At 45.0% G+C, this 24,018-nt stretch overlaps 1 protein-coding gene across 1 annotated transcript in view; it reads left to right on the top strand.

Moving 5' to 3' along the window:
* LOC115106794 (protocadherin Fat 4) overlaps positions 1-24,018 on the top strand; it is a 48,319-nt gene that overhangs the window by 17,468 nt on the left and 6,833 nt on the right. The window contains exons 4-18 of the mRNA XM_029629886.2: positions 7,896-8,323; positions 8,832-9,047; positions 10,698-10,967; positions 11,489-11,660; positions 12,032-12,212; positions 12,327-12,577; positions 12,738-12,963; positions 13,113-17,236; positions 17,544-17,645; positions 18,021-18,170; positions 18,329-18,480; positions 18,620-18,705; positions 20,383-20,562; positions 20,805-20,932; positions 21,166-21,392. Coding sequence (XP_029485746.2) covers positions 7,896-8,323; positions 8,832-9,047; positions 10,698-10,967; positions 11,489-11,660; positions 12,032-12,212; positions 12,327-12,577; positions 12,738-12,963; positions 13,113-17,236; positions 17,544-17,645; positions 18,021-18,170; positions 18,329-18,480; positions 18,620-18,705; positions 20,383-20,562; positions 20,805-20,932; positions 21,166-21,392 — 6,893 coding nt within the window. The remainder of the gene's footprint in view (positions 1-7,895; positions 8,324-8,831; positions 9,048-10,697; positions 10,968-11,488; positions 11,661-12,031; positions 12,213-12,326; positions 12,578-12,737; positions 12,964-13,112; positions 17,237-17,543; positions 17,646-18,020; positions 18,171-18,328; positions 18,481-18,619; positions 18,706-20,382; positions 20,563-20,804; positions 20,933-21,165; positions 21,393-24,018) is intronic.

Raw genomic sequence — 24,018 nt, 5'->3', positions numbered from 1 at the left:
AGATCTTCCGGGAAGTCATCGAACAAAGTCACTCTGACATTCGGTTTCCGTTTTATAAAATGTTCAAATTTTGGTCATTTTTCCGCTGTCCCGGTAAATTCCACCAGATGGCGAATGGAATCTTATTGCAAATGTACAAAACATCACCAATCACGACATGGCCATTTCTCCTAAACAGCCTCAGCTAGGCCTACACATTATGTCACAACTGAACCTGCAGCTAGAATGTAACTACGTGTTTTATGTTTTTATTATGGTTTAAACAGAAGGCGCTGTGAATTTTGGGCCTGCTCTGAAATATGTGATAGTTGGCTTCTAAACGAGTTGGAAAAAGTGGGTGTGGTGTCAGTTTGGTGTCAGAATGATATCTAATTGACTGATAGATGGGGACTTGCTGGCTGACTTTTGTCCATTTGCAATATGTTGAAAGATTCTTGGCGCTACCCATCCCGTTAGCGGGATCATTTTCGTCAGCAACCGCTGAATAGCATAGCGCCATAGTCAAATAATATTACTAAAGAATATTCATATTCATGAAATCACAGGTGCAATATTGCAAAACACAGCTTAGCCTTTTGTTAATCCACCTGTCGTCTCAGATTTTGAAATTATGCTTTACAGCGAAAGCAATCCAAGCGTTTGTGTAAGTTTATCGATAGCAAACATAACATTATGTACACTTAGCATCAGGAAGCTTGGTCACGGAAATCAGAAAAGCAATCAAATTAACCGTTTACCTTTGATGATCTTCGGATGTTTTCACTCACGAGACTCCCAGTTACACAACAAATGTTCCTTTTGTTCCATAAAGATTATTTTTATACCCAAAATACCTCCGTTTGTTTGTCGCGTTATGTTCAGAAATCCACAGGAAAGAGCGGTCACGACAACGCAGGCGAAAATTCCAAATAGTATCCATAATGTCCACAGAAACATGTCAAACGTTTTTTTATAATCAATCCTCAGGTTGTTTTGAAAATATATTTTCGATAATATATCAACTGGGTGTGTAGGTTTTTCAATAACACCGGGAGAATCTATGGCCGCTTTACTCTGTAGCGCAAAACTCACTCAGAGCTTCCACCTATCCACTTACGCAATGTGATCTTTCACGCTCATTTTTCAAAATAAAAGCCTGAAACTGTCTAAAGACTGTTGACACCTTAGGGAAGTCATAGAAAAAGGAATCTTGTTGATATCCATTTAAATGGAAGATAGGCATGCATAGGAACAGAAGGGTTTCAAAATAAGAGGCACTTCCTGATTGGATTTTCCTCAGGTTTTCGCCTGCAATATCAGTTCTGTTATACTCACAGACAATATTTTTACAGTTTTGGAAACTTTAAGGTGTCTTCTATCCTAATCTGACAATTATATACATACTCTAGTTTCTGGGGCTGAGAAATAGGCCGTTTCAAATGGGTACGTTTTTTAACGAAAAACGAAAATACTGCCCCCTACACGCAAAAGGTTAAACCGTGATGAACCATCACCAAAATTACATTCTGAAATCAACACCAGCGAGTGATGGAGAGGAACCAGAATCACTCCCCGGCCATCCCGAGTTCATCGGGCCAGTCAATTTTGCATTTCTGCAGTATTTTCAACATGTCAAATTTGTGATGATAAATGCCCATTGAAACATATTGCAAATGGACAGTACATTTGCAATAAGATTCACCATTGAAAAAACATCACCAAATGGACATTTTTTAATATATTTTTTTATTTAACCTTTATTTAACCAGGTAGGCTAGTTGAGAACAAGTTCTTATTCAGAACTGCGACCTGGCCAAGATAAAGCAAAGCAGTGTGACACAGACAACACAGAGTTACATATCTAGTAAACAATAAACAAGCCAATAACACAATAAACAAGTAAATGAGACAGTAGAAAAAAAAGAAAGTCTATATACAGTGTGTGCAAAAGGCATGAGGAGGTAGGCAATAAATAGGCCATAGGAGCGAATAATTACAATTTAGAAGATTAACCATGGAGTGATAAATGAGCAGATGATGATGTGCAAGTAGAGATACTGGTGTGCAAAAGAGCAGAAAAGTAAATCAAATAAAAACAGTATGGAGATAAGGTAGGTAGATTGGGTGGGCTAATTACAGATGGGACTATGTACAGCTGCAGCGATCAGTGAGTTGCTCAGATAGCTGATGTTTAAAGTTGGTGAGGGAAATAAAAGTCTCCAACTTCAGCGATTTTTGCAATTCGTTCCAGGCACTGGTAGCAGTGAACTGGAAGGAAAGGCGGCCAAATGAGGTGTTGGCTTTGGGGATGATCAGTGAGATTTACCTTCTGGAACGTGTGCTACGGGTGGGTGTTGTTATCGTGACCAGTGAACTGAGGTAAGGCGGAGATTTACCTAGCATAGACTTATAGATGACCTGGAGCCAGTGGGTCTGGCGATGAATATGTAGCGAGGGCCAGCCGACTAGAGCATACAGGTCGCAGTGGTGGGTGGTATAAGGTGATTTGGTAACAAAACAGATGGCACTGTGATAGACTGCATCCAGTTTGCTGAGTAGAGTATTGGAAGCTATTTTGTAGATGACATTGACGAAAGTCGAGTATCGGTAGGATAGTCAGTTTTACTAGGGTAAGTTTGGCGGCATGAGTGAAGGAGGCTTTATTGCGAAATAGAAAGGCGATTCTAGATTTGATTTTGGATTGGAGATGTTTAATATGAGTCTGGAAGGAGAGTTTACAGTTTAACCAGACACCTAGGTATTTATAGTTGTCCACATATTCTAGGTCGGAACCGTCCAGGGTGGTGATGCTAGTCGGGCGGGCGGGTGCGGGCAGCGAATGGTTGAAAAGCATGCATTTGGTTTTATTAGTGTTTAAGAGCTGTTGGAGGCCACAGAAGGAGTGTTGTATGGCATTGAAGCTCTTTTGGAGGTTAGTTAGCACAGTGTCCAAGGAAGGGCCAGAAGTACACCGAATGGTGTTGTCTGCGTAGAGGTGGATCAGGGTATCGCCCGCAGCAAGAGCGACATCATTGATATATACAGAGGAAAGAGTCTGCCCGAGAATTGAACCCTGTGGTATCCCCATAGACTGCCAGAGGTCCGGACAACATGCCCTCCGATTTGACACACTGAACTCTGTCTGCAAAGTAGTTGGTGAACCAGGTGAGGCAGTCATTAGAAAAATCAAGGCTACTGTTGAGTCTGCCGATAAGAATATGGTGATTGACAGAGTCGAAAGCCTTGGCCAGGTCGATGAAGACGGCTGCACAGTACTGTCTTTTATCGATGGCGGTTATGATATCGTTTAGTACCTTGAGCGTGGCTGAGGTGCACCCATAACCGGCTCGGAAATCGGATTGCACAGCGGAGAAGGTATGGTGGGATTCGAAATGATCAGTGATCTGTTTATTAACTTGGATTTCGAAGACTTTAGATAGGCAGGGCATGATGGATATAGGTCTGTAACAGTTTGGGTCTAGGGTGTCACCCCCTTTGAAGAGGGGGATGACCGCGGCAGCTTTCCAATCTTTAGGGATCCCGGACGATACGAAAGAGAGGCTGAACAGGCTGGTAATAGGGGTTGCAACAATGGCGGCGGATAGTTTTAGAAAGAGAGGGTCCAGATTGTCTAGCCCAGCTGATGTGTATGGGTCCAGGTTTTGCTGCTCTTTCAGAACATCTGCTATCTGGATTTGGGTGAAGGAGAAGCTGGGAAGGCTTGGGCGAGTAGCTGCGGGGGGGCGGAGCTGTTGGCCAGGGTTAGAGTAGCCAGAAGGAAGGCATGGCCAGCCGTTGAGAAATGCTTATTGAAATTTTCGATTATCATGGATTTATCGGTGAGTTAGAGCTTCAGGATGCAAATTTCTGCTTGAAAAAGCTAGCCTTTGCTTTCCTGACTGACTGCGTGTATTGACGGGATGAGGTCAATATCCTTCCAGGATACCTGGGCCAGGTCGATTAGAAAGGCCTGCTCGCAGAAGTGTTTTAGGGAGCGTTTGACAGTGATGAGGGGTGATCGTCTGACCACGGACCCATAGGGGATACAGGCAATGAGGCTGTGATTGCTGAGATCCTGATTGAAAACAGCGGAGGTGTATTTGGAGGGCAAGTTGGTCAGGATAATGTCTATGAGGGTGCCCATGTTTATAGATTTATGGTTGTACCTGGTGGGGTCACCTGATGATTTGTGTGAGATTGAGGGCATCTAGCTTAGATTGTAGGACTGCCGGGGTGTTAACATATCCCAGTTTAGGTCTAGATGGGGGGCGATCAATTCACAAATGGTGTCCAGGGCACAGCTGGGAGCGGAGGGGGGTCGATAGCAGGCGGCAACAATGAGAGACTTATTTCTGGAGAGATTCATTTTTAAAATTAGAAGTTCGAACTGTTTGGGTATAGACCTGGAAAGTATGACAGAACTTAGCAGGCTATCTCTGCAGTAGATTGCAACTCCTCCCCCTTTGGCAGTTCTATCTTGACGGAAAATGTTGTAGTTGGGTTTGGAAATCTACGAATTTTTGGTGGCTTTCCTAAGCCAGGATTTAGACACATCAAGGACATCAGGGTTGGCGGAGTGTGCCAAAGCAGTGAGTAAAACAAACATCGGGAGGAGGCCTCTGATGTTGACATGCATGAAACCAAGGCTTTTTCGATCACAGAAGTCCACAAATGAGGGTGGCTGGGGACACGCAGGGCCTGGATTTACCTCTACATCACCCGAGGAACAGAGGAGGAGTAGGATGAGGGTATGGCTAAAGGCTATCAAAACTGGTCGCCCAGAGCTTTGGGGACAAAGAATAAAAGGAGCAGATTTCTGGGTGTGGTAGAATAGATTCAGGGCATAATGTGCAGACGGGTATGGTGGGGTGCGGGTACAGCGGAGGTAAGCCCAGGCACTGAGTGATGATAAGAGAGGTTGTATCTCTGGACATGCTGGTTATAATGGGTGAGGTCACCGTATGTGTGGGAGGTGGGACAAAGGAGGAATCTGATGCATGATGAGTGGAACTAGAGGCTCCATTGTAAACTAAAACAATGATAACTAACCTAAACAGCAGTATACAAGGTATATTGACATTTGAGAGAGACATACAGGGAGGCATAAAGTAATCACAGGTGTTGATTGGGAGCGCTAGCTAAGACAACAACGGGTGAGACAACAACAACAGGTAAAATGGCGATGACTGGGCAGAGTGGGTCGGTTAACTACACACAGAGTTTGAATTTGCAACTGGGGCCGAGAGATAAACTTAAAAATAAACAGAATGGAGTACCGTGATTAATGTAGCCAAGTGATCATAGGGTGCAGGGTGTAGCCGCAGTGAAGTCGCTACTACGCTAGCAGGCGGGTGACACAACGTTTAAAGTTAGTAGCCCGGGGCTTGTAGAAGCTTCTGCTCCGACGTCCAATGGAGGCCGGTTGAAGGCACAGCAGTCGTGGTGGTGCGGTGGGTGTCATGTTGACCAAGGATCCCAGCCAGATTGCGAAATCAACACAACGAGCGATGGAGAGGAACGACTATCACTGCCCGGCTATCCCGAAGTTTATCGGGCCAGTCAATTTAGCATTTCTGCAGTATTTTTGGGCATATCAAATTTGTGATGGTAAATGCCCATTGAAACATATTGCAAATGGACAGCCGTACACCTGGTGATTGGAATGGATTACCAGGAGCATTTTGGACGTTTTTTAAAAATTGTTAAAATAACAGGAGTCCCACTTCTCCCTCATCATACATGATAAATAGACCATCTAGGTTGATTAATGGCTTAACATAGTGCTATATATCATTTGGGCAGTATAAATGCCATTTGGACATGGTTCACTGACTTTTGTGTTTGGAAACCGACTTCCTATAATCGTACATGGCAAATGGACATAACATCCTGATTTGGCACTTTCAATACTTTCATATTGCATTTGGACATTTCTTATGGCATTTGGCAATGGTTCACTGACTTTTGACTTTGACTTTTGACTTCTAATGAAATCATATTGCAAATGGACAAAACATATGCCTTATGGATTTTTTTAAAAAATGACAATAAAATATGACAGAAGTATGTTCATACAGTTCTAATACATGTATAATTGACCCCCAAAAAATGAAAGAATTTCAAAAAACGGTCCAGAAAGCACTTTTTTAAGGGGGTGATATGTTTTTGAAAACAATTTCACATTTTCCAAATTTGACCCTTGGGTCTTGACTTGATGTGCATTTACAATATGAAAATTTACTGTGGAGCGTGCTCACCATCTATTTGATTTTTGCTGTGTGACACTTGGCATTTGCCATATGGCATTTGCAATAAGTTTTGAATTAAACAACGTCCATTTGAGTGGTATTGTACATCGTGTATATGTTTCGTACGGTGCCAATAAGTTCCCTTTAATTTTTGTCCATTTCAGGGGGCTATTCCCTTATATATAAGTGTTGTTTTAACAAGACACTTTAGGTTCATTTTATTTGAACTCTTCTTCACTTCCTCTTAGCCTCTATGTGAGAGTAAGTGGTTTGCAGTGTCTATATGCAATACAAAGATGCCAGACAATCATAGTCTAAAGGCAGATCACACACAACATACAGTGCATTTGGAAAGTATTCAGACCCCTTGACTTTTTCCACATTTTGTTACGTTACAGCCTTATTCCAAAATGGATTAAATACAAATAAATCCTCAATCTACACACAATAATGACAAAGAAGAAACAAGATTTTAGAAATCTTTGTAAATGTATTAAAAATAAAAAACAAATACCTTATTTCCATAAGTATTCTTTCACTTTGCTGAGACTCATTTGAGCTCAGGTGCATCCTGTTTCCATTGATCATCCTTGGACTCCACCTGTGGAAAATTCAATTGATTTGACATATTTTGGAAAGGCACACACCGGTCTATATAAGGTCCCTTCAATGCTACATTTCTGTAGCATTGAAGGTCCCCAAGAACACAGTGGCCTCCGTCATTCTAAATAGAAGAAGTTTGGAACCCACCAAGAATCTTCCTAAAGCTGACAGCCCGTTTGGAGTTTGGCAAAAGGCACCTAAAGGACTCTCCGACCATGAGAAACAAGATTCTCTGGTCTGATGAAACCGAGATTGAACTCTTTGGCCTGAATGCCAATCGTCACGTCTGGAGGAATCCTGGCACCATACCTACGGTGAAGCATGGTGGTTGCAGCATCATGCTGTGGGGATGTTTTTCAGCGGCAGGGACTGGGAAACTAGTCAAGATCGGTAGAACGATGAACGTCCTGTTGGACGGTGACCCTTCCAACAGGAAAACGACCCTAGGCACACAGCAAAGACAACGCAGGAGTGGATTTGGGACAAATTATCCCCAGCCAGAGCCCAGACTTGAACCCGATCAAACATCTCTGGAGAGACCTGAAAATAGCTGTGCTGTGACGCTCCCCATCCAACCTGACAGAGCTTGAGAAGATCTGCAGAGAAAAATGGGAGAAACTCCCCAAATATAGGTGTGTCAAGCTTGTAGTGTCATACCCTAGAAGCCTTGAGGCTGTACTCGCTGCCAAAGGTGCTTCAACAAAGTACTGAGTGAAGGGTCTGAATACTTGTGTAAATGTTTTTTTTTTTTTTTATACCTTTGCAAGAATTTCTAAAAACCTGTTTTTGCTTTGTCATTATGGATTATTGTGTGTAGATTGATGAAGATTATTTAAAAATATATATATTTTAGAATAAGTCTAATGTAACAAAATGTGGGAAAAAAAGTCTGAAGATGGGGTCTGAATACTTTGCGAATACACTGTACTTTACACATTTGTATTCAAATTATGATAGTTATCCATCCATCCATTTTATTGGTAGACTACATGATATTATAGATGATGTTTCTTTCAGATATTCTATCCTTAGTATTGAATAATCCTCCTTGATGTTGTCTGTCAGGTATGAACGGAGAGGTGGACATAGAAGTGACAGGCGAAGATGGCGACACTACATTCTCGGTCAATCCAGACGGTGCTCTCTGCCTAAACATAGAGTTAGACAGAGAGAGCAGCTCAGACTACCGTCTGACAGTCCAGGCTAGCGATCGTGCTCTGTCCATTTCTAGACGCCTGACTGCCACAACACGTATTGTCGTCAATGTAGACGATATAAACGACAACATGCCGTCTTTCACGTCAGCCGGTAGTGTCACCATCCCAGAAGACACTGCTCTCCAGGCTGTTGTCATGGTGATACAGGCAGTGGATGTGGACTCAGGATCCAACGGGGACATCGTCTACACCCTGGAGGACACGTCAGTCAGTGTGTTCAGTATCAACAGTACTAATGGTCGTCTGTACCTGCAGCAGCCTCTGGACAGAGAGCAGGTAAATTGACTACTTTTACATTTTTACTCTTTCTAGCACCCACTGCTAGAGGCCATGCATAGTACAGGGTTGGCAACACTACCACTAGACTAGACCCCTCTTTTAGTTGAATATCTGCTAATAAACTGAACTCACTTTATATTTTCCTCACCCCGAAAATTGTTTATGGGTCAGGAGAAACCGTAATCCATGGTTTGGTTTTCTTTAAAAATGCATTACAAACTTCAGTTAACTTTAGCCATCACTAGCTAAAACTCTATGGAAGTGATAGGGTCAGCCACTGAAACCTACTAAAATCAACGCAATTACTTGGTTTGATGTTACTTGTCACCTGTGTGCCCCATGCCCCTATCACTCCCACAGATGTTTTGCTAGTTAAAGTTAGCTGTGGTTAAACTGGCTATTTAAAGTAAACCAACCATCTAACATTATATAGTAAAATAGTAAACTTCCCCTTTAACGTAATGATCTGCTAAATGACTGAAATGTAAATGTCATGTAAATTCAGTTGGATACGCTGACTGTCACTGTGACAGCCACAGACAGAGGCTCTCCTCCGCTGGCCTCCTCTATGAACCTAGCAGTGCATGTAGAGGACGTCAACGATCACAACCCAGAGTTCACACACAACTACTACAGCCTGGCAGTCCGAGAGGATACCCCCAGAGGAACCAGCCTGTTGCAGCTCCGTGCTCTGGATGGGGACATTGGCTATAATGGACAGGTGTGTCCCCGGGTCACAAGAAAGACAATGGGTCTAATGGACAGGTGCAGCAATGAGCTGTCCCAGGGTCAGACAAGAGATATTGGGATTACATTTAATGTACACTATATATACAAAAGTATGTGGACACCCCTTCAAATTAGTGGATTTGGCTCTTTCAGCAACACCTGTTGCTGACAAGTGTATGAAATCGAGCACACAGCCCTGCGATCTCCATAGACAAACATTGGCAGTAGAATGGCCTCACTGAAGCCTCCCGAGTGGCGCAGTGGACTAAGGCACTGCATTGAAGTGTTGCGGCGTCACTACAGCCTGGGGTTCGATCCCAGGCTGTCTCATTGCCGACCGTGACCAGGAGTCCCATAGGGGTTTGGCCGGGAGGGCTTTACTTGGCTCATCGTGCTCGATCGACTCCTTGTGGCAGTCCGGGCGCCTGCAGGCTGACTTTGGTCATCAGTTGAACAGTGTTTCCATCGACACATTGGTGCTTCTAAATTAAGAAAGCAGGTGTTTAGAAGCGCGGCTTGGTGGGTCATGTTGCAGAGGTGAGACAATATTGTAATCATGAAATTGGGGAGAGAAAGGGGGTATAATTAAAAAAAAAATAACGAATGGCCTCAGTGACGCGCTCAGTGACTATCAACATGACACCGTCATAGGATGCCACCTTTCCAACAAGTCAATTCGTAAGTGCTGCTATTGGCAAGTGGAAGCCGCAAAGTAGTAGGCCACACAAGCTCACAGAACGGGACCCCCGAGTGCTGAAGCGCGTAGAGCCTGAAAATCGTCTGTCTTCAGTTCCAAACTGTCTCTGGAAGCAACGTCAGCACAGGAACTGTTCGTCGGGAGCTTCATGAAATGGGTTTCCATGGTCGAGCAGCCGCACACAAGCCTAAGATCACCATGTGCAATGCCAAGCTGTAGGGGTGTAAAGCTCACCACTATTAGACTCTAGCAGTCGAAACGCATTCTCTGGAGTGATGAATCAAGCTTCACCATCTTGCAGTCCGACAGACGAATCTGGGTTTGGCGGATGCCAGTAGTACACTACCTACCCGAATGCATAGTGCCAACTGTAAAGTTTGGTGGAGGAGGAATAATGGTCTGGGGCTGTTTTTCATGGTTCCAGTCTAGGCCTCTTGGCTCCAGTGAAGGGAGATTCTGTGCTTCCAACTTTGTGGAAACAGTTTGGGAAGGCCCTTTCCAGTTTCAGCATGCCAATGCCCCCATGCACAACGCGAGGTCCATACAGAAATGCTTTGTCGAGATCGGTGTGGAATAACTTGACTGGCCTGCACAGAACCCTGACCTCAACCACATTGAACACCTTTGGGATGAATTGGAACGTTGACTGCGAGCCAGGCCTAATCGCCCGTCATCAGTGCCTGACCTCACTAATGCTCTTGTGGCTGAACAGAAGCAAGTCCCCGCAACAATGTTCCAACTTCTAGTGGAAAGCCTTCCCAGAAGAGTGGAGGCTGTTGTATAGGGGGCGGATCAACTCCATATTAATGCCTATGATTTTGGAATGAGATGCTCGACCAGCAGGTGTCCACATACTTCTGGTCATGTATTTGTTTTTAATGTTCTGAAAGGTCTGTCTGTTTTTGCAAACATGACCAATAAGAACTCTAAACTCTAAATGGACAGGTGCGCTATCAGCTGTCTCAGGGGAGTCCGTTCCTGGTGGACTCAGTCCGAGGTGTCATCTCCCTGATAGACAGGCTGGACAGAGAGAGAGACTCCTTTCACCTGCTAGCCGTCACAGCGATGGACCAGGGCAGCATGCCCAGGTCAGCCACTGCTGTGGTCAACATCACTGTCCTAGATGTCAATGACTGCAGCCCGCTGTTCTCTCCAGACACACTGACGCTCCATGTGTTGGAGAACGGCGGAGACCCGTCTCAGCTCACCCACCAGGTAACTGCTGTGGTAGGGTTATTGGTTTATTATTAAACCCTTATTTATTTAGGTAAGTCATTATAATAAGGACCTGGTTAGGACCTGGAGTAATCTGACTGAACTACCCTCCAGCTTCATATGAACAAACAGATGATGTGGCAGCTCATCTCAGAACACAGAACCAAATCTTCCATCATGCATTGGCCAGCTCCTCGATATGTCTGTCACGAGAGGCTATGATTGATGTTATGACAGGAGACAATCACATCATGTTACCAATATAATTTTGATGTGGCCATAATGCATTGTAAGATTTGTCATTTAGTGTAATCTCATAATGATGATTGAGTTATTATTAGCCATTTTGAGTCTGTTAAACAATTGCCACATGACATACAGTAGGACATGACATACAGTAGGACATGACATACAGTAGTATCATGAGTTGAATACAATTCAAGTAATACATTAGTAATATATTATACCTGTTGCCTTTCAGTAATATCTTAACCCCCCCCTCCCTCCCCAATTGTGACCAGGTGTCAGCTAGGGATGATGATCTAGGGGTGAACAGCCAGATGAGGTACTTCATAGATAGAGACTGGGAGGGTCTCTTCTCTCTGTCGCCAAACGGCACCTTTCACATACTACAGAGCCTGGACAGGGAGGTGACATCTCTCTACAAGTTAGACATCATGGCTGTCGACTCAGGTGATCAGGATCTCTGCTTCCGTATGACAAAAACATGTTGTTCCTTTACGAAATATCAGAACTCAGTTTTTTCTGCTTTACAAGTATAATGTATACACATGAGAGCTGTACCTAAATTGTACACTGTATATCACATTGTGAAATCCGGCTGCAGTGATTTGTGTGTGATGTAGGATTTAGCTAAGCTATCTCTGAGCAGTAATGAATATGGAATAAGATGTTATTTTATGTTTGTCGAGACATCACAAAATAATAAAATAATAATAAAATAAAAAATCATACATGCTTATAGCAAGTAATAAAGCATAATACCTGCAGGCTATTTATCTTTTTGTTGCTGTTGATATTGTTCTTTTGTTTGTTCTTTTCAGGTTTGCCGCCTCTGACAGGGACTGTGACAGTCCATGTTGTAGTGGACGATATGAATGACAACCGGCCAGTGTTTAGTGAGGAGGTCTACACCACCATTGTCTATGAGGATAGCCCTGCAGGCACAGTGTTTGCCATGGTCACTGCCTATGATGCGGATGAAGGTGTCAATGGACAAATAAGGTACAGTTCCCTTGACTGAAGTCCTGTGGATCCTCATCACTGGAGTTGAGAAAGAATATATGGTCAGATCCTGTTTGATTCACTGCTGTAATGTGATGGTTACCTATATTCCAGGTACTCCATAGAGAGTGCTGATGGACCCTTCTCTATTGAGGACACGTCTGGGGAGCTGTTGACCACTGGCGTGCTGGACAGGGAGGCGGTGGCAATCTACAGACTGACTGTGGTGGCCAGGGACACACACCCCACACAGCAGCTGTCCAGCTCTGTACAGGTGTCTGTCCTGGTTGCGGATGTCAACGACCACTGGCCTCAGTTCCTCCACAGCCCCTATGTGGCTAACATGCCGGCTGGATCTGCTCCGGGTGAGGGGGTTTAGTAACAGCAGCCATTTTAGATATCATAGATAAACAAGGAAAACGAAGTAAATCATATTATGACAAATGCCCTTTATTAATGCGATTATGATAGGTGTACAATGTGTTTATGATTTGTTTCAATGCTGTTTGTGCCCGTGTTCTGCAGGGTCTGTTGTGTGTGCGGTGAGAGCAGTGGATGGGGACTCAGGGATCAATGCACAGCTTCACTTCTTCTTATACGGGCAGAACACTGGCCAGTTCTTCATCAGCCCACACAGGGGAACCATTTTCACCACTGGTGCCCTCGCAGGGACAAACGACTTCACTATCAACGTGCATGTGGAAGATGGGGGAGACCATCCTAAATTTGACACAACAACTGTTACCATCAGGTTCAAAGTTCTAATCTGTATTTGTCTGCTTTGGGAGTTGTGGGGAAGGTCTGTATAAAGGGGGGGTTGCTCTTTAACTGTGGTGATGACCTGCCATCCGGCACATCACCAACTGCATTTTCCTCTTCTTCTTTTTCTCTCCTTACCAGATTCCAGAATGCCTCAGAGTTCCCCACAGTTGGTGTAGATGTTCTCAGACCATCTCTCTCTGAAGAGGACCCAGAGGGAACATTGGTAGCTCTGGTCTCAGCCGGGACTTCCAGAGCAGGTCCAGTCTCCTTCTACCTGGTGTCTGGAGACTCCGACCACCTGTTCCGCCTCCACCAAGCCACTGGCCAGTTGACCATCCACCACCCTCTGGACTATGAGACCAACAAAGAGTTTCTACTGCTGGTGGAGGCCAGAGATGCAGGCTCCCCACCGTTCTCTTCTTATGCAGAGATTCACGTTAATGTCACTGATGTGAACGATAACGCACCGCAATTCACTCAGCGTGAATATAGGTGTGAGGTACTGGAGAACTCTCCAGCGACGTGGGTGTGTGACGTGCTCGCCATCGATGCGGACTCTGGGAGTTATGGAAAGGTGCAGTACAGCATTTTAGAGTGGAACAACATTGACCATGTTTTTACTATCGACTCAGAAAATGGCATGCTGAGCACAACAACGAGTTTAGACCGCGAAGAAATACCTGAGTACAATTTAACCATCGTAGCGGCAGACAAAAACAACAGTTTCTATAAAGACATTGCAGTCATGCTAGTGGTGGTTGTGGACACAAACGACCACGCACCTCGGTTTACACAGATCTTCTTCACTGAGGTAACTGAGGATTCTCCTATCGGACACACCATTTTACAGATCGTCTCAACAGATGACGACATCGGTGCCAATGCTGTGATGACTTATTCCATAATTGACCAGAGGGATGACGTTCTTCCCTTCAGTATTGATAAGACTAGTGGGTGTATAACAGTGTTGCTGTCCCTGGACAGGGAGACCCAGGACCATTATGTGATGAAAGTCAATGCCAACGACTCAGCTTGGACCATTAGTACAGACGTGACAATAGACGTAACCGATGTTAATGACAACAAACCTGTCTTTACTAAACAGGTCTACACCACTACTGTCACTGAGACCAGGGCCCAGGAAGTATTTGTTATGCGAGTTCTCGCTATGGATGCTGACCTGGGACAAAACAGTCAGATTGTGTATCTGATCGACCCTCCCAGTGAGCACTTCTGGGTCAATGCGTCTACTGGGGATATTCTCACCAAGCAACCCATATCTTTACTACATCAGTCTGCCTCTCTGAGCTTTAGTATTACGGTTGTAGCCTCTGACTGTGGCAATGTTCGTTCATACAGTAACTCCATGGTCATTGTAACCGTTGTTCAGTATAACCACTTCCCTCCCAGCTTCCTGCCTTTCCCGACTCTCCTGTCCATCCCCTTTAACATCACCATGGGAACCGAGGTGGTGCGGCTAACAGCCGTGGACCGGGACTCCAATCGCAGCAAAAGCAACACTACTATAGAATACAGTCTCGCCGGAGGTAACGCATCAGATTTTTTTGTAATAAACATGGACGATGGGAGACTGATGCTTAATAGGACATTGAGGCAAAGCATTAACTCACTGTTGATGCTCATAGTTACAGCAAAGGACCAGGGGTTCCCTCCTCTCTCATCACAGGCTGTTGTTCAATTTGAGGTTACAGGAGAGAATCAGTTTTCTCCACAGTTTTCAGAGATGTATGTTACCTTCTCCGTCCCTGAGGATCTGCTAGTGGGGTCAGTCATTGGGAAAGTCCAGGCCGAAGACGGAGACGATGGTGTCAATGGTGTGCTCTCATACTCTATAACGTCAGGAAACAAATATTCACCGTTCTCTTTAGGACAGAGGTCAGGGTTGATTACCCTAGTCGAAAGGCTGGACTATGAGAAACAAGGAGTTTATCGTATTCAGATCACCGCCAAAGACGGAGGCTGGATCTCTAAGACTGGGACGGTAATCATGACCGTGAATGTCAGTGACGTGAATGACAACCCTCCGGTCTTCACATTGTCACAGTACACAGCCTCAGTGCTGGAGAACTCTGCGGTTGGGACACCGGTCCTCCAGGTCGGTGCTACCGATGCAGACTCAAGCGCCAATGCAGATATCACCTACTCACTGATGGCCAGTGGACACTCTGGCCAGTTTGCCATCGACTCCAGGAACGGCACTGTCACCACTCTGGATATCTTTGACTTTGAGCTCAAGCGGTCCTTCGAAATAACTGTCAAGGCCTCAGACGCAGAAAACCGCCATTCATTCAGCATCGCGCACGTTAATATCCAAGTCTCAGGAGTCAACGAGTTCAGCCCAGCGTTCCTGCAGCACAAGTTCAACCTGTCTGTCTCCGAGAATGTATCTATTGGAACTAGAGTTGGCAAGGTAACCGCCACTGACTCTGACGAAGGCCTGGACGGACTGGTCTTCTACCTGCTCATTGGACAAAGCCGATGGACAGGCTTCGACGTAGATGAACAGAGCGGAGAGATCTACATCACCGCTGATCTGAGGAAGCAGGGCTACAGCCATGTCACCCTGAGAATCCTAGCTAAGAACCGAGGCGTCATCACAGGGCTAGACGTGGACGAAGCTTTGGTCCACATCAATATAGTGGACACTAACGACCCACCAGAGTTCTCCTCGGGGCTCTACAGTGCGGAGATCAGGGAGGACAGCCTTGTGGGGAATTCTGTTATCAGAGTGGTTGCCCTGGACCAGGACTCTGTCCCAGAGTGGAGCCGCTTCTCCTACAGCATCCCGGATGGAAATGTCAACTCATCCTTCTTTGTAGACCCTGTCAGTGGACTTGTGTCTGTCAGTGCCCCCCTGGACAGAGAACTGTGGCCCCTATACAACCTGACTGTGACAGCCACAGACCAGGGTTCTCCGCCAGCCACTGGGACTGCTCAAATTGTGGTGACCATTACTGACGTTAATGACAACGCCCCCACATTAGTCAACATACATGGACAGGTGAAGGAGAACCAGCCTGCTGGTACCATAGTGGCCAGGCTCAACTCCTCTGATGCTGATCTACCTCCCAACCAGGGGCCATTCTCCTACTGGATCGTCCAGCCTGCCTCAGGGAGGAGCTTCACCCTAACTTCTGATGGAGTCCTTTCCACCTCCAGACCTCTGGACCGGGAGGTCAACTCTGTGTTTCATCTGTCGGTGGTAATCAGTGACGCAGGGACTCCTCCGCTGTCCTCCACCACGATGTTTAACGTCAGAGTCGAGGATGAGAACGATAACCCATCGGTCCCGAGGAACGTCTACATCGAGGTGAAGTACTATGGCAGTGCCTTCCCCGGCGGCTTCATCGGCGACGTCAGACCCGAGGACCAGGATGTGGTGGACACGTTTAACTGCAGCATCAGAAACGGACCTCTTAACATGTTCACGATCCCTGACGGCACCTGCGATATCTGGTCTTCTCCATACCAGGGAGAAGCTACGTACAACATCACAATTGAGGCCACCGACCACCTCCACCCTCCCGTTAACAACAGTATCTACGTGAACTACAAAGGCTTCACCAACGCTTCCATGGACAGCTGTATACTGTTCTATGTGGCGTCTACCTCGGTCGAAGACTTCTTGTCTCTCAATTATTTGAAGTTTGTCAAAGCCCTGGACAGCCTGTTCAACCTGCAGGCCTCCAAGACTCACATGTTTGGGATTAAGCTTACAGGTGATAAAGTCCTGCTCCTGGCTGCGGTGAAGAGTTACAACGGTCAGTACCTGAATGGAGAGGTCGCCAGCAGTATCTCTGCTGCCCACCAGAAACTCCTGGAGGCTCAGAGCAACATCACTCTGTCCTACATCTCCAGCGACCCCTGCCTCATCAACCCCTGTCTGAACGGCGCCACCTGCAACAAAAATGTCCACATCGGCCCAGAGGTGTTCGTCCTGGAGAGCCCGTCGGTCATCTTTGTGTCGCCGCAGAATGAGATCTTTAATTGTTTGTGTTCAGCGGGCTTTGCCGGCACACTGTGTGAATTAGATGTGGATGAGTGTGACGAGAGACCCTGCGAGAAACAGAGCGTGTGTGTTAATAACCCAGGAGGGTTCCGTTGCCACTGTAGGAGGGGCTTCTCTGGCCTGTACTGCTCAGCTGACCTGGATGTTTGCCTGGGGGTCCACTGTCAACATGGAGGGACGTGCCTGAACACGGAGGATGGGGTTCACTGTGACTGTAGTCCTGGATATGAGGGTAAGTCATATTGAACCTGAATCTCAACATTGACTCTATAATGCATGTAATCCAGTCACGGCAAATTCATGTTAAAACTGAGGGTTGAGAATCGGAGGTTCCAATTCTCAGATCAACTTACTAATAGACAAATTGTTATCACAACACTAAGATGTCAGATGAACACCGGCATTCTACAATGGCTTTACACACAAACAGTACTGTAGCAATTCCAAATACCGTACAGAATTATTTTTGACATTTGTCTGAAAACAGAGATAGAGAGAGGATTTGGAGTGTTAACTCTTTGACCCGTTGTTCTTTTCAGGAGACTTTTGTGAGCATTCCGTTAACCACTGCGCATCAGCACCTTGTTTCCAAGGCAACTGCACCAATGGCCTGACAGGATACACATGTCATTGCCCTTTTGGTGAGAAATGATACAAGCTATTAACGTACACACTTCTTGTCCAGGCTGGGCAGCACATTGGTTAAGTCACTCATATGATTGTATTTGTGGTTATTATGTCGACCTGGCATTAAACTAGCTGTAAACGCTTGTCACACCAACATACATGCACTTGACTTAATTGTTGTGCTACACTGTGTAGCGAACCATTAATGTAAACTCGTGAGATCAGGCGGCTTGCGAGGCTACTGAATGGGTGCTCAGTCCTTAAAATGTGTCATCAGAATGCTGAAAGGATTTCTTTGAATCCCTACAAAATTTCAGTCCTGATCCTCCTCTCACAATGATTTTCAGGATTCTTGTTAGTTCTAGATTTGCCTTTGTCTTCTCCCTCAGGTGTGAGTGGCATCCACTGCGAAGAGGACAGCTATGGCTTTGAGGAGTTGTCCTATATGGAGTTTCCTCCTCTAGATCCCAGGAGTAACTTCATCTCCCTGGAGCTGGCCACGTTGCAGCAGAACAGCCTGCTGCTGTATAACCCTGCAGGTAGATGGATTGGTTTGACTTATTTTCACTGTGTAAAAACTACACAGTGAAACACTGCATTTAAAAAGTCTGTGTTTGATAACGTATTGTTGTAAAATTCTTGAGGATAACACCAACAAAAATAAATGTTCCTTTATGGTCCTTGACCATGGTATCAGGCTCGGGCAGTGTAGAGTACCTGGCACTGGAGGTTGTGAAGGGGAGGGTCCGTCTCTCATACGACCTGGGCTCTGGAGCTGTCCGTCTGCAGACGGAAAGGCAGGTGGCTGATGGACGCTTTCACAGCATCACCGTCAGGAGGATAGGAAATGTGAGTCCCAAGGGCATGCGTGTGCGCAGCCCACACACGCACGTTAATAGTACATGCAGACATAAACACATATGGTACATGCAGACATAAACACACACACATATGCACGCACACACTTATTTTTGATTTCATCTTACAGATAGGCTCTCTACAAGTGGACCACTGTCCTGATGTGAAGGCTACTGGATTTTGTCTCTCTCAAAGTAATGGCATTGGCTCCAAAAGGTACTCGTCTACTCATTATTACATTATAAACTTTAAAAAAGAAACGTCCTCTCACTGTCAACTGCGTTTATTTTCAGCAAACTTAACATTGTGTAAATATTTGTATGAACATAACAAGATTCAACAACTGAGACATACACTGAACAAGTTCCACAGACATGTGACTAACAGGAATTGAATAATGTGTCCCTGAACAAAGAGGGGGTCAAAATCAAAAGTAACGGTCAGTATCTGGTGTGGCCACCAGCTGCATTAAGTACTGCAGTGCATCTCCACCTCATGGACTGCACCAGATTTGCCAGTTCTTACTGTGAGATATTAAACCCACCTCCCTAGCCCTCACCCTCTGATCCAACAGGTCCCAGACATGCTCAATGGGATTGAGATCCGGGCTCTTTGCTGACCATGGCAGAACACTGATATTCCTGTCTTGCAGGAAATCACACACAGAACAAGCAGTATGGCTGGTGGTATTGTCATGCTGGAGGGTCATGTCAGGATGAGCCTGTAGGAAGGGTACCACATGAGGGAGGAGGATGTCTTCCCTGTAACGCACAGCGTTGAGATTGCCTGCAATGACAACAAGCTCAGTCCGATGATGCTGTGAACATACCGCCCCAGACCATGACGGACCCTCCACCTCCAAATCGATCCCGCTCCAGAGTACAGGCCTCGGTGTAATGCTCATTCCTTTGACGATAAACGCAAATCTGATCATCACCCCTGGTTAGCTTGTCGTTCTGCCCCTGAACAGGCAGTTAACCCACTGTTCCTAGGCCGTCATTGAAAATAAGAATTTGTTCTTAACTGACTTGCCTAGTTAAATAAAGGTAAAATAAAAATAAAAATAAATGAGACAACACCACAACTCATCAGTGAAGAGCACTTTTTGCCAGTCCTGTCTGGTCCAGCGACGGTGGGTTTGTGCCCATAGGCGACGTTGTTGCCGGTGATGTCTGGTGAGGACCTGCCTTACAACAGGCCTACAAGCCCTCAGTCCAGCCTCTCTCAGCCTATTGCGGACAGTCTGAGCACTGATGGAGGGATTGTGCGTTCCTGGTGTAACTCGGGCAGTTGTTGTTGCCATCCTGTACCTGTCCGGCAGGTGTGATGTTCGGATGTACCTATCCTGTGCAGGTGTTGTTACACGTGGTCTGCCACTGCGAGGACGATCAGCTGTCCGTCCTGTCTCCCTGTAGAGCTGTCTTAGGCGTCTCACAGTACAGACATTTCAATTTATTGCCCTAGCCACATCTGCAGTCCTCATGCCTTCTTGCAGCATGCCTAAGGCACATTCACACAGATGAGCAGGGACTCCTGGGCATCTTTCTTTTGGTGTTTTTCAGAGTCAGTAGAAAGGCCTCTTTAGTGTCCTAAGTTTTCATAACTGTGACCTTAATTGCCTACTGTCTGTAAGCTGTTAGTGTCTTAACGACCGTTCCACATGTGCATTTTCATTGAACATGCATGGGAAACAGTGTTTAAACCCTTTACAATGAAGATCTGTGAAGTTATTTGGATTTTTAAGAATTATCTTTGAAAGAGAGGGTCCTGAAAAAGGGACGTTTCTATTTTTGCCAAGTTTATGTGGGTTGTGTTTAATTTAATGTCATATCAATGTGTTTTATTCATTCTCACTTACAACATTGTGTTCTTGGTCCCTGCTGTCCCTCCCAGGACCCTGGACGTTGGCGGCAGTAACATGACGTTTGGGGGAGTCAGGTCTATTGAGTCTGTTCTGCTGCGTCCTGGTCAAGTCCAGACTCATGACTTTGTTGGCTGTGTGAGAAACATGAAAGTAAATGGTATACCTTTAGGGCTTACCAAAGCTCTGGCGGCCTACAACTTCTTGGAGAGGTATGTGCTCAGATTTACATCCTCTGTGGGACCAAAATAAGTGTACTATATAGGTAAAAGGGTGCCATTCAGGATTTAGCCTAAAATGGTGGGATGTAACAGTTGTCGTAGCTGTAGAGGAGCCACCTGTTGTTGTAAAAATCTTAAGTCAGATGAGGGAATCCATACAGTACAACAGATAGATGGTATAGTCCTATTGACAGTTAACATACAGTATAACCAATGGATGGTATGGTCACTAGGTGTCCTCGAGCAGCAGTGTCTCCGTGTCTCAGTGGTCCGTGTCTGAACGGAGGAGTGTGCCAGGACCTCTGGTCTCACTACATCTGTCAGTGTACACACCACTACACTGGAACCACCTGTAACACAGGTACTGGCCTACACACATGGGGACAATGCCGCTTTCAATTCAAGAAAACGTTTATCAAAAACAATGGGCAATTTACACAATTTACTCCCTGAATTGACTGAATTAAAAACCAAATTAACCCCAGCCTTCCTGGTACGACAGTACCACTAAACCTGACTGTGCTTCTGTTCATTGTGTGACCAACCTGTTCAATGACTCGCAGCTCCACTGACTAAGTATTTTATTTCGGACAGAGATTTCAGAGGAGCATGTGTTACGGCTGGGCAGTAGCGGCTACATAGAATATGTGGTCAGAGAGAGCTACAGGAGAGAGCAGCAGCTGAGAGACCTGCTGGACGAAGACAGAGGACAGACAGAGACCAGCAGAGGTCTCTCTGAGATAGAAGTCAAGGTGAAGACTGTGGAGAGAGACGCAGTGTTGCTGTTCGTTTTGGGAAGGAAAGGACACTTTGAGCTCAGGGTGAGCTGCACATTTATTATTATATTTTTTACCTTTATTTAACACGGCAAGTCAGTTAAGAACAAATTCTTATTTTCAATGACGGCCTAGTGGATTAACTGCCTTCTTCAGCGGCAGAACGACAGATTTTTTTACCTTGTCAGCTGGGGGATTCGATCTTGCAACCGTTCGGTTACTAGTCCAATGGTCTAACCACTAGGCTACCTGCCGCATATGAGATACTTTCATGTGAGATTAGAGATATTTCTCAGTGAAATACCGATAATGTTAACACCGGTATGTGTTCAGAGGATTTGAATGTGCAGGGGCAAGAAAAAGTATGTGAACTCTTTGGAAATACCTGGATTTCATCAAATTTAATCCGATCTTCATCTAGGTCACAACAATAGATAAACACAGTCTACTTAAATAAATAACACACAAAATTATATGTTTTCATGTCATTATTGAACACACCGTGTAAACATTCACAGTGCAGGGTGGGAAAAGTATGTGAACCCTTGGATTCAATAACTGGTTGACCCTCCTTTGGCAGTAATAACCTGATCCAAATGTTTTCTGTAGTTGCGGATCAGACCTGCACAACGGTCAGGAGGAATTTTGGGCCATTTCTCTTTACAAAACTGTTTCAGTTCAGAACTGCTCTCTTGAGATCGTGCCACAGTATCTCAATCGGGTTGAGGTCAGGACTCTGACTGGGCCACTCCTGAAGGCATATTTTCTTCTGTTGAAGCCATTCTGTTGTTGATTTACTTCTGTGTTTTGGATCGTTGTCCTGTTGCGTCACCCAACTTCTGTTGAGCTTCAATTGGCGGACAGATAGCCTAACCATCTCCTGCAAAATGTCTTGATAAACTTGGGAATTTATTTTTCCCTCAATGATAGCAAGCTGTCCAGGCCCTGAATCAGCAAAACAGCCCCAAACCACGATGCTCCCTCCACCATACTTTCCAGTTGGGATGAGGTTTTGATGTTGGTGTGCTGTGCCTTTTTTTCTCCACACATAGTGTTGCATGTTCCTTCCAAACAACTAAACTGTAGTGTCTGTAGACTACAGAATATTTTGCCAGTAGCGCTGTGGAACATCCAGGTGCTCTTTTGCAAACTTCAAACTTGCAGCAATGTTTTTTTGGACAGCAGTGGCTTCTTCCACAGTGTCCTCCCATGAACACCATTCTTGTTTAGTGTTTTACGTATCGTAGACACGTCAACAGAGATGTTAGCGTGTTCCAGAGATTTCTGTAAGTCTTTAGCTGACACTCTAGGATTCTTAAGTTCATTGAGCATTCTGTGCTGTGCTCTTGCAGTCATCTTTGCAGGATGGCCACTCCTAGGGAAAGTAGCAACAGTGCTGAACTTTCTCAATTTATAGGCAATTTGTCTTACCATGAACTGATGAATATCAAGGCTATTAGAGATACTTTTGTAACCCTTTCCAGCTTTATGCAACTCAAAAAGTCTTCATCTTAAGTCTTCTGAGATCTCTTTTGTTCGAGGCATGGTTCACATCAGGCAATGCTTCTTGTGAATAGCAAACTCAAATTTTGTGAGTGTTTTTTTATAGGGCAAGGCAGCGCTATCCAACATCTCCAATCTCGTCTCATTGGTTGGACTCCAGGTTAGCTGACTCCTGACTCCAATAAGCTTTTGGAGGTCATTAGCCTAGGGGTTCACATACTTTTTACAACCTACACTGTGAATGTTTATATGATGTATTCAAAATAGACAAGAAAAATACCATATCTGTGTTGTTAGTTTAAGCACACCGTTTGTCTATTGTTGTGACTTAGATGAAGATCAGATCAAATTTGATGACCAATTTATGCAGAAATCCAGGTAAATCCAAAGGGTTCACATACTCTTTCTTGCCACTGTAGACAGTTTAGTTATAGGACACGGAAAATTGAGTTTGCAATGGAGGGGAGGAGAGAGCTTCTTAAATTACATTCTTTGGGTGATCTGTGGTTCCAAATGGCACCCTATTCTGTAGTGCACTACTTTTGACAGAGCACTATGAGCCATGGTCAAAAGTAGTGCACTATAAAGTCAATAGGGTGCCATTTGGGATGAATCCTATACACTGTATTCGGAAAGTATTCAGACCCCTTCACTTTTTCCACATTTTATGTTACAGCCTTATTCTAAAATTGATTAAATAGTTTTTTCCCTCATCAATCTACACACAATACCCATAATGACAAAGCAAAAACTGTTGTTTAGAAACTTCTGCAAATTTGTAAAAAAAAAAAAACAGATCACATTTACATAAGCATTCAGATCCTTTACTCAGTATTATGTTGAAACACCTTAAGCAGTGATTACAACCTCGAGTCTTCTTGGGTATAACGCTAGAAGCTTGGCACACCTGTATTTGGGTAGTGTCTCCCATTCTACTCTACAGATCCTCTCAAGCTCTGTCAGGTTGGATGGGGAGCGTCGCTGCACAGCTATTTTCAGGTCTCTCCAGAGATGTTAGATCTGGTTCAAGTACGGGCTCTGGTCAGGCCACTCAAGGACATTCAGAGACTTGTCCCGAAGCCTTTCCTGCGTTGTCTTGACTGTGTGCTTACGGTCGTTGTCCTGTTGGAAGCTTAACCTTCGCCCCGAATCAAATCAAACTTTATTT

The sequence above is a fragment of the Oncorhynchus nerka genome, linkage group LG23 (assembly GCF_034236695.1).
Source record: "Oncorhynchus nerka isolate Pitt River linkage group LG23, Oner_Uvic_2.0, whole genome shotgun sequence".
Classification (NCBI taxonomy): domain Eukaryota; kingdom Metazoa; phylum Chordata; class Actinopteri; order Salmoniformes; family Salmonidae; genus Oncorhynchus; species Oncorhynchus nerka.
Note: the sequence above shows the minus strand (reverse complement) of the source record. Positions and strands in the feature narration are given on the sequence as shown.